This window comes from Platichthys flesus, chromosome 11, assembly GCF_949316205.1.
Source record: "Platichthys flesus chromosome 11, fPlaFle2.1, whole genome shotgun sequence".
Lineage (NCBI taxonomy): Eukaryota > Metazoa > Chordata > Actinopteri > Pleuronectiformes > Pleuronectidae > Platichthys > Platichthys flesus.
The window spans coordinates 9512564-9527097 of record NC_084955.1 but is presented as its reverse complement, the minus strand read 5'-3'; the positions used below and the strand labels follow the sequence as shown (position 1 = coordinate 9527097).

The 14534-nt window shown below is 39.1% G+C and overlaps 1 protein-coding gene across 1 annotated transcript in view; it reads right to left on the bottom strand.

Moving 5' to 3' along the window:
• Positions 1-14534, bottom strand: part of LOC133965309 (CUB and sushi domain-containing protein 3-like) — a 205497-nt gene that overhangs the window by 101283 nt on the left and 89680 nt on the right. The window contains exons 26-32 of the mRNA XM_062399793.1: positions 13947-14073; positions 12574-12776; positions 10727-10918; positions 9345-9483; positions 7780-7967; positions 7235-7429; positions 4770-4886 (exon numbers count right to left, since the gene is read on the bottom strand). Coding sequence (XP_062255777.1) covers positions 4770-4886; positions 7235-7429; positions 7780-7967; positions 9345-9483; positions 10727-10918; positions 12574-12776; positions 13947-14073 — 1161 coding nt within the window. The remainder of the gene's footprint in view (positions 1-4769; positions 4887-7234; positions 7430-7779; positions 7968-9344; positions 9484-10726; positions 10919-12573; positions 12777-13946; positions 14074-14534) is intronic.

Sequence of the window (14534 nt, the reverse complement as noted above, 5' to 3'; positions counted from 1 at the left end):
TACAGAGTGGAACTATAAAATGCCTCAGGCAGAAAAACAGAGGTGATTTAATGTTATTTCTATAAAATCAAATCCCCAATTACTCCTGCGAGATATTCAACTTTTGTAAAGTTAACTACAATGAAGACCGTTAAAATACTATTCAATCTGCTTTAAATGCCTATAATTAAACTTTGATCAAATTGGGTCACAAGATAAAGGCAGTTATGGTGAAATTACTGCAAAGTCCAGCACGCAAAGCATTATGACTGAGATTACATTTTTGACCCTTGTCGTGTAAATGGTTTCTGACAATCCACTCAATTTCAAGAGAATTTAGTTCCATACCTGCTTTTTACAGGTTATCTACAAAGTTAATGATCTATGGACTGAATGTTGCTACTCAGCACCAAGAATATTTCAGGCACGCCATCAATCCAATGCAAAAAAGCACAAGTTACAATTCAAAATAAAAAATATACATGTTTACAAGATACATATCAAGGTAGTTTGTGATAATTAGCAGAATATGGCTCACCTCTGAAGCCATCAAACATTCACAAAGAAGGCCTTTGTGCCAAAGAAATCCCATATTCAAGGCCGAATCATCATTGATGTAAAGTTGTGATGTAACAAAATCGATTAAAGTCTTTGTCTTTCTGACCGACCAACTGACAGTGGGAAATGAAGTGTTGACAAAAAATGGTTTGTTACTGATGATCTCGCACATCAAATTATTACTTTATAATAGGCTGACAAATGAGGCTATTCATTGGTAACAATGCCACCCACAGACAGACACATTTCATAAAGGCTAAAAACATAATTGCAATAAAGACCAATTTGGAATCTTTGTCAAACTAGCAATTGAAATCTTACATATAAAGTATAATAAAGAATAAAAACCTTTTGTCTGATAAATGTTCTTAGGCTACATGTTTTTCTAAATGTTTCCTGTGTACTATTACACAGTTTCAGTAAAATATCGGAACTATCAGTCAGTTTTACGTCAGAAAACATTGTGTCCTACTGGATGTACAGGGCAATAAAGTTCAACACTCGCCACTGAACTTGTAACTTGGTGTGAACAAGAGTGTATTCCTCTGGGGCACTGTAAGTATGTATGTTTATAAGCTGTGCCCAAGGCAAAGGTTGAGTGCCAGGAATAATTCATCTCTTAGAAAAGAAGCTAATTGTTTGAAATATGACTACAACCATTATTTCTGACAGAATAATTAAACATTAAAGGGCAAGACAAATGCACATTGTACCTTGATGACATGTGAATGCTGCCAAGGAAAGCAAGCTTTACACAGAGCACGAGTGCTGAGGTCCCAAAACGGATGTCTAAAAAAATTAACGCAGAGATGTTTTTTAACAGACTATGCGCAGAGTGTGTTTTTTATTATCACTTTTATGATCCACCACTGCGCCACAGTACACAAATGACAATATTAACATGTGCTGTATGTGCTTGGATAAAAGCAGTAACCAGGTATGCCAACTGTAAATCTAAGTCACGTAAGATCAGCTAGTATTGCAAAAACACAGACATTTATATGTGTGATGGAGCTGATGTCTGGGGGCAGAATTCCTTAATTACAATGCAGTGCATAATAATGTTATGGATGGATGTTTATTTTCCATACGGTATAATAAACTGTATAATATGTGCATACTGTATCATTTGTTAGTATATTAAATCCAAATTATGGCATATGGGGTGGTATGCATCTTTCACAGGATTATTAGACAATAACATGACAAGACACTCTGTAGGTACTTTAAATCCCTGATATACTGTACTATAATACCACTGAACAAACTATCTGTCAGCACATGTAACATCAGATATTTTCAGCCTTCACAATCCTCTGCACTGACAACCTGTCACACAATCTTTAAAAAAAGAGGCTAAGCCTGTGCGTTTATGAATACCTGGTGTAGATGGGAAAAAAAATGTAGTACAATATTTCATTAGCAGTACCCCTGTGTGTGTACATGCAAAATTATTGTAATTAGAAATAAGTGAGAGAAGTTAATGGTTTACACTACAGGGCTCAACAACTACAGCTACCCAAGGCAACAAGATCCAAACTATCAACCTGGTTTGACAACATAAGAAACAGACAACAACAGCAAATAAAGAACAGTGAACTCCTCACTTTTGTGCAGAAGGAAAATGAGAGTGATGCTGTCGTGTTTATGTTCATTTTAGACGGGGTTATTTTTACACATGTGGCTGTCTTGCTGTTGTCACCGGCTGAGTGGTGAACTCTAACTGGGTTACTAAAAAAGTTTCTTTTTCGCAACCTGTAATAATCTTATCATCTATGAAATAAGTCCCAAGATCTAAGCACATGACAACATTGCACAATGTAACACAAAATCAGCTTATCCTTTAATTGTTTCTTGAAATATGAACAACAATTGTCAGCCATGCCCTGCTGCAAATATGCATCCTGCAAAGTTGGTTATGAATGATAAAGGTGCAGATCTGATCAGGATTATAGCAGAGGATTAATTTCCCTTTTTATATTTACCTAACTAAACTCGAGGCTACTCTGTAAAAAAGAGAAATTAAAACCATCTGTTTATCACTGTTAATTTTAGTTTTTAAGTATTACTATAACACTAAGCCACTTTCAGTGAAATCCATTTTTATAATGAACAGCAATTAAGACAAACCTTTCACTCTGGCAAGCAACAGCTTATCGCTGGTGGCCTCCTCAGCAAGCATAAGTCAAACCTAAATGTCAGGCACTGCTCTGGTTATAACTTGACGAAATCTTCTAAAAATAATCAACGAGAGCACATTGCTTAGTTAACTGTAAATAAACTGTTCCCCAATCTGAACCTGCTTAGTTTTTTCCCTAATAACACTAAGTCAGTGTGTTTGCAGCTTTCGTATACTGAGACAAATTTAAAATACATATTACAATGTCTGTCCGAACACATATCTACAAATTGAGAGAAAAACAAATGACTTACTGTACATACTCATATCTCTCGTTTTGTCCCCCATGTGTAAAAACCACAGGTCACCGGCACAGAGACATGCATATATATTTCCAACTGAAATTTCCCTGGCAGTTCAACCACGCTGACACCATGTCTCAAAGGCTTATGGTACACATCAGTCATATGAGGGACAGACTAAGACACACATTTGATACTCTACCCAAGGGGCTTACAAATTTCAATTACCTGTATACTAGACACTGAAAAGTGATTTCTGCTATCAAGGCTAGACTCAGCTGCTACAGAGAAAACAGAAGTCCTATGCATAGAGATTTTAGGCTAAAATGTTGGATTCCCGATAGAGTGCCTTTTCTTTGTGCGGAATGTAATGATTCTTTCACATGATTAAGTCACGGAGTTAAATAAAAAAAATCTATAAATCTACGTTTGGGAAAATGCTGGTTTATATAACAAGCCAGTGGCCACTTCTCTATAACTTCAGGTACGCTGATTGTCATCACAGCAAAATCTGGATATAATATAGTGCGATAAGAGGCAAATGGTTTAGATCATTTTAGATTTATTGGGAGATCAAAGCTATTCTTGTGGACCCACCATTTTTAATTTGCTCTTCCCAAACTGTGAATCCCAATTGCTCTGTTAGTGCGCTTCTTATTATATATTTCCCTCAAGCCACCTACACCACAGCAGTCTTTAGTGGGCCGCTGTGTCTGCAGTCCCTGGAATAAATTTGAAGGCCCAGGTGGGAATGTGGCTTGGCGACTTCCACGCTCCATTAAGCTTCTGCAGGCAGTTTAAGAAAAGGCTACATTTGCATGCAATATTTATTTAAAAAAAAAAACCTGTGGGTTCCTGGCCTCGATGAGCGGTGGGAGACGGCAATAGAGGATGTAAACTGTCATGTTGGATCATCACACTGGGGATTAATCAGTGTTTCATGAGATTTGGGCTTTACAGTGTAAAAACCCCGCCTACGATTTCAGCAGCTCTTTATGACTAACATGGAATATTGAGCAGAGGCATAACAAGGTCTTCTCGAGATCTTTGCTGAATTATGTATATACACAGGCCCTTGGATAAACCCAGGGCCTGTGCGTTTGCTTGCTCTGTCTATTCCCCACAGCCCTCCGCTGCTTGACCTTCTCTCTATTACCTACAACACTGAGCATTTTTCATGTCAACACAATCAATTTTTGTTTGCCCTGATCCTATCCTGCTTTCACACCTCTTTCTAGAGCCCAGACACCGCTGTTCTTCAAGTTGTATTTTAACACACGAGAGTGGGAAATGGTCCCAACAGGATGTAGAACTCTAACACCAGTATTTATTAATCAGAATCCATCAGACACACGCCACTCGGAGCAATAGCAGTGACAATCACTGACCTTTGTCTATTCCCTGTAACCATTGACCTGTTATTATGTCAATTCAATTGTCTCACATGAAGCAAGTGCAGTATAGAGGAATTGAAAATTAATCAAGCAGCTAACGATGGCAGTAACCATCGAATACACCGATCCACTGTCACGAATGACACACAAACCAAGACCTAATGGGAAATGACTTAAACAAGATAAAATATGTTTGGTCACCAGGACCAGCTTTGAGAGAACACCTCCAGTTTTCTATTGTCTTTGTTATTAACTGAAAAACACACAATCGATCATCTTTCTTATGCTCCTTCTCTCACACCATGTTTTAAGTGTAACTGATTCGGACACCTATACAATACCATATATGGGCGGTGGCAAACGGACAGACTGTAGGTGACAATTTTCTGCAACTCTGAAAATTCTTGAATTGCTTACCAAAGTCTCCGGGGACGAAGATGTCATAGACACAGCTCTGGCCCCTGGTGTAATTATGTGGATAGTTTGGGGACAGCACGGTCCCCTCTGAACCAGTGAAGTGACCTCCGCAGGGAGCTGCATGAGCAGGAAGGGAAGCAACAGAGAAGCACGGTTAACAAATGTGAAACAACCACCTCATACTACCTGGGGAATAAGGCAATAAAATACATTCAGCAAATCCATTCTAACTGCAAAGGTAAGCAGTTCATATAACAAAATGAGATGAAAAGTCACCTTTGAACTTTCAGTTGCTGACAAATGGAATTTCAGCCAGCATACCAAAATAATGACATTTGCGAAACACTTTGGGGAAAAAGGAAAGTGAGCTGTAAACAGACTGGAAAAAGAAGCCGGAGCTGTGTTTACAGGGTTAAAACCCAACAGGGGAAACAACCAGCAAGAAAAAGTACTTCAAAATACAGGAAAACACCATCAATCAACAAAATGCACATAATCACAAAAGTTCCACATGCCTGTGACTTTAATCAGACCGTGTCGCCCAGCGGGAAGTTTCAGAAACTCCAGATTCAACTCTTTAGCCGAAACACACATTCTGTCAGCAGGCTGAGTAATTCAAAAATACAGAGGCTCTCATTTTGAAGCTGGAAGATCATTATTTCTAATTATCAACCTAATCAATTAGAACATCAGAATATACCATCCATTTAGGTTAGTATGGTGTAACACAGTTTGTGCGGCCAACAGTAAAGTCTGTATACACAACATCTCCTTGCAAAACTTATCTGCAGATATTCCATTTGTGACTAAGTTCTTTATTAGAAGCTATGGTCTGTCCTGCACCTGCGTCACGTTGCAGTGAAACCGTAAGCTGTTAATAATGAACCTAATTTGCCAAGAGGCCCTCTAAACCTATTGCCTCGGACCGAGCCATCGGGTGAGGGAGCCTAGACTGTAAACAAACACACACTCATTTGTTGGAGGGACGCTGTCACCAGCTGCTCTGACCCCCCTGTGGCCCACAGAATACATATGTCGCTGCTGTTTCACTGGTCAGCACAGAAGACGAAAAAACATCCGCAAGCAGAGGTGCTAATGTGGAAAAACTAATCAGAAATTAATCTGTTTGGTGGTTGAGAGGCAGGTAATCAAACAATGTGATGGCAGCACATTGGACTAATTTAAATGGATCGGTATGCAGCCCTTTTAAAAATGTGAGAACGCAGTGTTTCAGAGACATTAGGGGGTTTCAGTGTTTTTCCATTTTAAATACTTAAAGGAAAGATGTTGATGGATACTTTAGAAAAGCAGATAACTCAGTGAAGTTACACAGGTGCCAAAATGTGAAAGAAATTAACAGCTCCCTTGTGTGAGTGTGGGTGCCCTCGTTCTTCACTACTGAGGACGAGAGCTGAATTCTAATTCAACCTTGGCTGATGATGCACCTAAAAAGTATTAGAAATGGTGTAATACCTTTCGAGAAGGGAGGAGACTGGGTACGCATCTAGAAAATCCTCACATCTTCTCTCACCTCTATCCTTGACACTGATGCTGCAAATCTCTATGAGACGCCTACACATTCGATTTGTGAATAATAAATAATAATCCCTGGTATATTATTTTTTCTTTGCAAAACACTGTGAAACTATAAAATAGCCCAGTTGTACTGCTTTACTGTCAACACTTTATTAGATTCGCTAAACCACTGTAAGTTTCAACACGCTACTACTATAAATCACCTTGAGTCTATTCAGCAAACAAGTATTCTGTCTTTTTTAACAAAGCAGGTTAGTTTCGATCATTGCATATCATGAATGTTTATATCAATCTGGATAATTGGGATCAGGATTGTGCAAAACGTACAGGACCAATTCCAATGAATTTATGTAGAGGTGAGACATGGCTTTTAGAAGAACCCATCAAATTTTGCAACCGATTAAAAAAAGATCCATACAGCGTTTTTCCGCAGAATTAATTCAAACAGATTCCAAGTGACAGGTACTAAGACTGAAGAGTGAAAGACAAGCATTCTACTTGCAGGTTATGCAACGGTAGCTACAACTGTGAGGTCTGACTGCGTGCATTAACGCTAATAACTTGATAGATGATAGCTCGGGCGAGAACACAGCAAAGAGCACTGCACACAGCCATACAATGCAGCAACTGAGCAAAACACCAAGTTAGATCTCCCTAATGTCAGTATAAGAAGTCTGAGTTAGGATTTAGTCTGATCATAATCATGTGGTTCTGCTGTTGGGTTCTGCAATGAGTTAAGTGTTTATATCTAAAACACAGTTCTCTCCTTTGGTTTACTTTTCTTGGATCCTGCAAAAGAAGTGTGCACCCCACGCAAACTTGTTTTAACATAGCACCCTTCTGGTGTTACACAGCATCAAATATTGTCCATCTAGCTGCAGTGCAGTTATCTCCCACTCAGGTGTTATTGTCAGCGTGTTGCCTCTCACCTTGACAGCTTGGTTTGGCTCTGTCCCACTCTGGTCTCTTGCTATTGCCCATGACACATGTCAGAGTGGAGTAGCCCTGCAGCAGATAGCCAGCCTCGCAATGAAATGTCACCATGGATCCCAGCTTGTAGTCAGTACCCATTCTAGTGCCATTCATCACATTCCCGGGATCAAAACACGCCTCCCGTAGTTTCGCTGCCAATCAAAAGAACAAAGCTGTGAGAACATAGTCTAAAATGAGAGAGGGTATCTAATAGAGCAGAAATAAATATAAATAGTCTGAAGGCTGCAACAGTCTGTTTGATTTAACCTCACTGTTTTTAGAAAGTAATGTAATGTTATTGTGGAAATATAAGGTTGAATCAGAGGCCATTCTCACAGCTGGCATCACTATTAGATAACATAATTGTGTATAGTTGCACACTTCAAAGACTTCATTGTATAATTAATTTACGTGTGTATCGAACAAAACCCCCTGCTGTTATACATAAACATATTCTTTGAAAATGCGAGTAGACTCCCGCTTGCACAGGCCTTCAGCGTACCTTTGTATTCCAAATGAAAGCCGGTGTAGCTCACAGAGCCGTCACTACGAAATGCCAAATACATGAAGTTGGAGGTGCTCTCAATCTTCTCAGGAAGTTTGCTGTCCTGGAAACTTCCAATCAGATGAGCGCTGCTGTCTGGACCATCATAGATATACAGGAAGTCATAGTTGGGCTCAATGCTGAAGCTGTGAAGAGTAAAAGAAAGCAGACAAACAAAAGACAAAACAGTTATAATTGTCCAAAGTCTTAGCCACATGATCGCACCAATTGTTTGAGAGATTTAGAATCCATTACGGTTTCAAAATTAGAGCGTGCACCGCAGGGCTAGAAGTGAGTCATGCCAAGTGATTTTTTTGCATCTCCAGACAAAGAGATACAAAAAGATATCTCCCCGAAGAGGTGAGAAGAGATTAAATTGTTGTGACACTGCGGTGGCACAAATTCTTCCCAGACGGTAGTGGCAGTGCAGGGTGAGAAGATCGCTTCGTATCGTGGCGCTGTGTATCAAATCGCATGCTGCAGTGAGAGTGGAGCATTTGTTTTCAAAATAATGAGCACAGTTTATGACGAAAATGTAAATAGCTTGGAGATAATTGCATTTGAGTTGGATCAAGGCAACTGCAATTTAAAATCATAGCTCCATCCTTTCGTTTGGCAGTCCCACGGGAGAGAGCAGCATTGTGCTAACTCCATTAGATGTTTGTTTTGAAGGACAAAGTTGAGATAAAAAAAACACTGAGTTTCTTCTCTTTGCCTGAAGGAGAAGGCAAGTGGGTGGGAGTGCAGAGAGAGACAGTGTACCTGCGCCTCTTCTCTCACCCTCCATGAACACAACTATGGAAGCAACGCATGAGAAGTCAAAAGAAGACCAGTGAAATGTGCCCTCAGGCCTTTCTGTTTGCCCTGTCAGTTTTGCTTTTATATGCTGAGATTGTAATTAATAATGTAAAGCTTGTTGTCCGAGTATCATACAGCTTAAGAAATGAGCTGCTCTCGGAACACAGCTCCGTGCAGTATACGCAGCATTCAGCCAGAAATCTGCTTTCACCACACTCCAGCAAAGTGGCAGCAATACCTGCCTTTTGGGTGTTTTGTAGAGGCACTGCAGCTTCTGCCCCTATCTCCCAACCCACCTTGGCTCCAAACTCAGGTCCTCTGCTTAACACACATGGCCAACCTTGCTCAATACCATGATGTTATACCTGGTTCCGCTGCAGAAAACAAGCAATTCCACAGCACAGCCTGAGCTGCTGTGCATCCACTGAGAACTGACTCCATTCTGTTGCAGGTAGGTTACAAACATAGCACAGGTTTAGGGAAAGCTCCATCTTGTAAGCCACTGGACGTGTCCTTAAGGGACAACAATATTTTTTAACAGGCATCAAGCATTTTCAATCTGATCCACTGCCAACACTCTTCCTTAAATTCCTGGATTTGCTTTATAAATAATTGTTTTAAATACCCTAAATCCCTGTGCTTTGAAATAAAAAAAACAGCTTTAAATGTAGCCTGTATTTATTTTTCACCAAAAGCAAAGTGGACACAGCATCCACTCATATTACCTGATAAAAGCCAAGGATATGACATAGTCTGAGTGCACAGCGATAAGCCAGTCACAGTCTTTGCTGTGTGGGTAGGGGTTGGGGTAGTTGGGAGAGAGGATGAATCCTGATGATCCGGTCACATTTCCACCACAGGGAGCTTGAAAGATAAAACAGGAAGAAAAAGTGGATGAGAGAGATTTATATATGAGATATGTGTCTGACCCCTTTCTTATAGATGCGCCTAACATTGGTTACATAAGCCCAAAAAAAATCTTGTATCCTATAAAGTGTTCTGCTCAGTATTCAACAGGGTTTGATTTTTGGTTTACCTTGATAAACATGTAGAATAAGCATGCATCTTACCAAAAATATGAAAAGGTAACTTTTGGACTATGAACTATTAAGATAACAAAATGCATTTCTGCTCGTCCCATGAAGTTAGTTATTAAAAAAATGTACTCTCAACAATGTTACTCATTGCTCTTTCATGTTCACTGCTACAGTACATGACTCCTGGATTTTAATGGGAAAACAATGATTCTGCAGTAATGTGAATATGAAGCAATAATCAATTAATTCATGGTCTATGTTAGCGCTAAAATGAACCCTTTACTGTGTCAATTAGGTTCATGTGATTTTTCTACATTGCATTTTTGGTGTCTGTGCATGTTTGATGATATTCTCCAAGCTTAACTTTTGAAGGCTTCCCTTGTCATTTGTGAGTTTGATGAATAAAGAAACAGCTTTCGGTTTCACTTTTAAGTGTCAGCAACACAGCGGTGACTAAGTTGCTCTTATTTACTATGATAAGAAATTAATAAAGAATTAATAAAATAACAGCTGACAATTACATCAAGTTCTGACTTAAGCAGACTTGCTCCTGATGGCATTAAATTATGCTTAGTTGTGTGATCTTGTAATCTCATTGCAAAAATTTCCTAGCTGTTCCCAGCCCGGAAAAAAAAAAGCCCTCACTTAGACCAGTTGGCAGCAACTCAAGAGCGTCTAGGTTTCTTTGGACCTACTTAGTGTAATTATTTCTAATTGCATTGTTAAGTAATTAGCTGTTAAACTCTAATACGGCAATGTGTTGGGAGACTATAGAGTACTCAGCTTTTAACTGGCTACAGAAGTGGATTTGTCCACATAAGGGTTGGCAAAAACTCAAACACAGCTGAACAGTCCTGTTTATCCTCCAAATATTTTTAAGACATCAGTGAGAGAGAATTATAGTCTATGCTGCAGCCAGAAAAACTCCCTTGCTCCCTCTTCCTCTCACCATCTCTCTTTCACTCTGAGCCTCTACACTTCCTTCGCTCCCTCTCTCCTTCAATCCATATGCCTCTTTCAATCTCCTCCTCACATTCCTCCTTCACTCTCTTTTCTGCTCTCTCTCTTACCGATGCAGCTTGGAGGGCTGGGTTGCCAGTAGTATCTATTCTCCACTTGGATGCAGGTGATTCTGCTCTCTTCCTGCAATTCATATCCCGGATCACAAGAGAAGGTCACCGAGTCACCAGGCTCACGCCCTTCACCGTTGCGACTTCCATTCATGGGAATACCTGGATCTCTGCAGGCTGTCGCTATCGAACCTGAAGGGCAAACACACACATGTGACCGCCATACACACACATCTGCCTGCAATGTACAGGGAATCGATGAGCACAAGAGAGAGCACACACAGTTTCATATCATATGGTAGACAGCTGTCAGACTGAAACTGTGGCTCAAACAGTGTTACAGCACAAAGCAGATTACAAGCTGATATCAGCCGAAATCCTGCCATGTTTTCCTAATCTGTTTTCCTAAACCACAGCTGTGCAGCAGCCCAGCACTGCGAGGGTGATCTGGTGAAATGTGATGGATTCTTCAAATGTTCCCATCTTCACAGACTTTATTGAGAGATTTAACAAAGTTACGCATTTTGGAGCCTTATGAAGTTGCTTTTTTTTTTCATTTACAAAATACATTGTGCAAAAATAAGTAAAAAAAGAAATTAAATACAAATGTGAATTAAGAGAGGAGCATGTTGCATATGATGTGATTAATGGATGTGACACGGAGAACAATAAATTTGATTATGCGCTTTCGAAACTTGGTTAAATAATCAGTCGCTGTGATTTAAAAACTGTGAAACAAGGGATCATCATCACACACTTAACCTCTATTCTGCATGGATGGTAAGTAGAGGTGTAACTTCATACTCAGAATTTGATGGTTACCACAAAACACTGTCACTCATTGAAGACTGTTTGCAGAGGTTTCAACTTATTCAACTGAGTTCAATATTTGGCACCTCTGTTTTGTAGCAGTTAAAGTATGAACTAACAAAATGTATACATTTTATGTTTTTTAAGAAAACGATTGGGGCCAGTGCAGCAGGACTACTGCTCCCATCATGCTTTCGTTCCTAAAAACCATTTGCCTAAGGCAAGAGGGTGTTTAAGTACAGTGTGAATCTCCAGAATCGATTTCAGCCTCAAACGCATGCAGTGAATCCTACATCATTGATTTTTACATTAGGCTGCCATGTCTATATACTAAAGAGAACGAAAACATGAACATCATTTCATCAGATATGGAATACATGAGTGGCTTTGAAACGTCTACCCTTAAAACTGTATAAGTATTGTGACAGCAAACGTTCATGAGGAACTATATGGGACTTCACTGCTCATAAAGGCACAAATAAAGATAACATTTAATGCTAAGACATGAAAGATGACAAAACCCACTATCTTTCACTATGGTCAACTTAATATCATTTAGAAACATTCTCATCAGAAGTCAACAGTGTGACACTTCAATGTTTCCTTACATCATGTAAGAACACGCTAAATATGCAATGTACTGAGCACATTCATATGGTGGTAATCCATAAACATGCTCAGTGGCACTCAATCAGGTAACTTTTCACTCTTTGTTACTGGCTAAATGTTTTCGGTCCTATATGTTTGGTTTTAGGTTGCATTTTTCCTTGATTTAAGATGTTTTTAATCTAAGTTCACTATTTGCTGACCAATTTCACAGCTCCTTAATTCTATAACACAATAGGTTTGGTTATAGCTTTCATTTGTCCTCATTTAAATGTAGTATATATTATTTAGTTATTGACAATTTGTCGACTATTTGCACTCACCTGTAAACCAGGAAATAAACCGGATGTTTCAAATTTTTAGAATGAGTCTCAAAAAGAGCAAGAGAGAGTACAATCCTCTACTAGAGCTACTCAGAAGGAGATACTCACTGGAGAAGTCAATGGCAAACCCAGACTTGGTGATGTAAAAGTCCGTCTCAAACTGAATGGTGACGATGTTGAGAGTGGAGTGGATTCCCTCCGGGAGCAGTGAGCCGCTAACTTCCTTCAGAGACATCTCGTTGTCGGGAGGCCCGTCCCACACCTTCAGAATGTCGTGGGATGCCTCTGTGTCAAATGCAAGAAACTGCAGACTGGGAGAAAGGAACGCAGGAGAGTGTTACTGACTGTGCTTTAATTCTGTCAGTTTAAGTTAAGTCAGGTCATTATGTTAACATACAGAATGATGAGTGAGACTGAGATGCATTTAGCTTAAGTGACAGTTTACTCCCTCATGTTTAATTGAATAAAAGGCAACAAACAAGTCTCGCCAAGAAGGCAGGCGTTATGGGAGCTGAACTTGGCAAGATTAGGTTGCCGTCAAAAGAGAGATCTATATTTCCCCAAGCTTTTGGGCATTTCAGTTGAGATGTTTTATCAATTAATCAAATTCTGTCAAAGTAAGAAACAAAAGTGCAAAGAATTATCTGCAGTCTCATCAAGAGGTGGCCTGAAGCAGCTTCTGTCTTTATGGAATCATAGCATGTTTAATTCAACATCTAAGTAAATAAGTGTTAATTCATAGTAATAATAGAGGTTTTTAATGAAAGAAATGTTTCATTGGTCCACAAAAATCCCCCTGGATGTAATTGTTGATGTAGCTGCTGTTTCTCTTGATGACATCCGATAGCTTCATGTTTAAAATCTTAACTTCAGTGAAAACATTTGTAGTGTTTTTTCTTTTTGTCTTTTGTAGTCAGGTCAAGTTAGAATGACCTCAGTCAATTTCGGAGGAATCTAATCAACATCCGTTTGTTCAATTCAAGGCAAATTCCTTTCTTCATAAACAACAGTCTTTTTATCGTGTCACATTCTGTTTGATTTAAGGTTCGGGTGTCCTACTATTGATTCCTTATATACACACAGAAAATTAAGAGACCACTCAGGATTTATTTTAATGTATGAAAGCCATTTTATTTCTAATGTCTGTTTAAGAATATATTTATTTTTAAACACAGTAAAATCTGAGAAACTGATAATCTTGCTGTGGTCTCTTTTTTTTCCAAAGCTGCATTTGTTTCTTTTGCAGACTTAATAATTTAAGGCCCAACTTTAGGTTATTAAAAGCTTCTGTAGTTTTGTTTCCCTTCTCGCCATATTACGTGATTAATGATGCTCAATTCAATTTGCTTATTTAATTTATTGTACGTTTTAATTGAAATATTTAAAACGATCAAGTAAGCTATGCAAAAAAGCATAGCTTATTACTTTTCATTTATACTGGATATACAGTAGATGCATAAATATTCAGCAAATTGAGTTACCTGACAATGTTGCCAGAGTTGACCTCAATTGTCCACGTGCACCTAAGGTTGTTGTCGTAGGGGAAGGGATACCCGGGAGAGAGGATCCGCCCTGTGGACTCGCCCTTGAAATTGCCACCACACTCCGCTACATAGACATACACACAAATGGATACAAAACAGCCAAATCACAAAATGGGAAATGCAGCCACATGCACACAGAAGAAAATGTCCATGTGATGATACAAAGAAACCCAAAATTCTGTCAGAGTCCACAATGAGGACTAATGAGTAACAGTTGAAACTCTGCTGAAAATGAACAACTAACGGGTAATAGGAATGAAACAACGACTTCCTGCCTGACCAGAGAAACTCACAGATGCAAAACTTGTTTTGTTGAAAGTATGCCTCCTTATGATGCCTTTAATTAATTTTAAAAATACTGTGTCCAGAGAATATATAGGCTGGGCCTTGGAATGCAGGGAGGACCAGAGCCACAAATGTTAATGACGGAATATCTTATCCAATCTGTCCCGTCTCTCCCCTGGTTATCATCTCGCTATCTATGTTAAAGAACAACCAGCATTTAATTAATAGAAAATTACATTA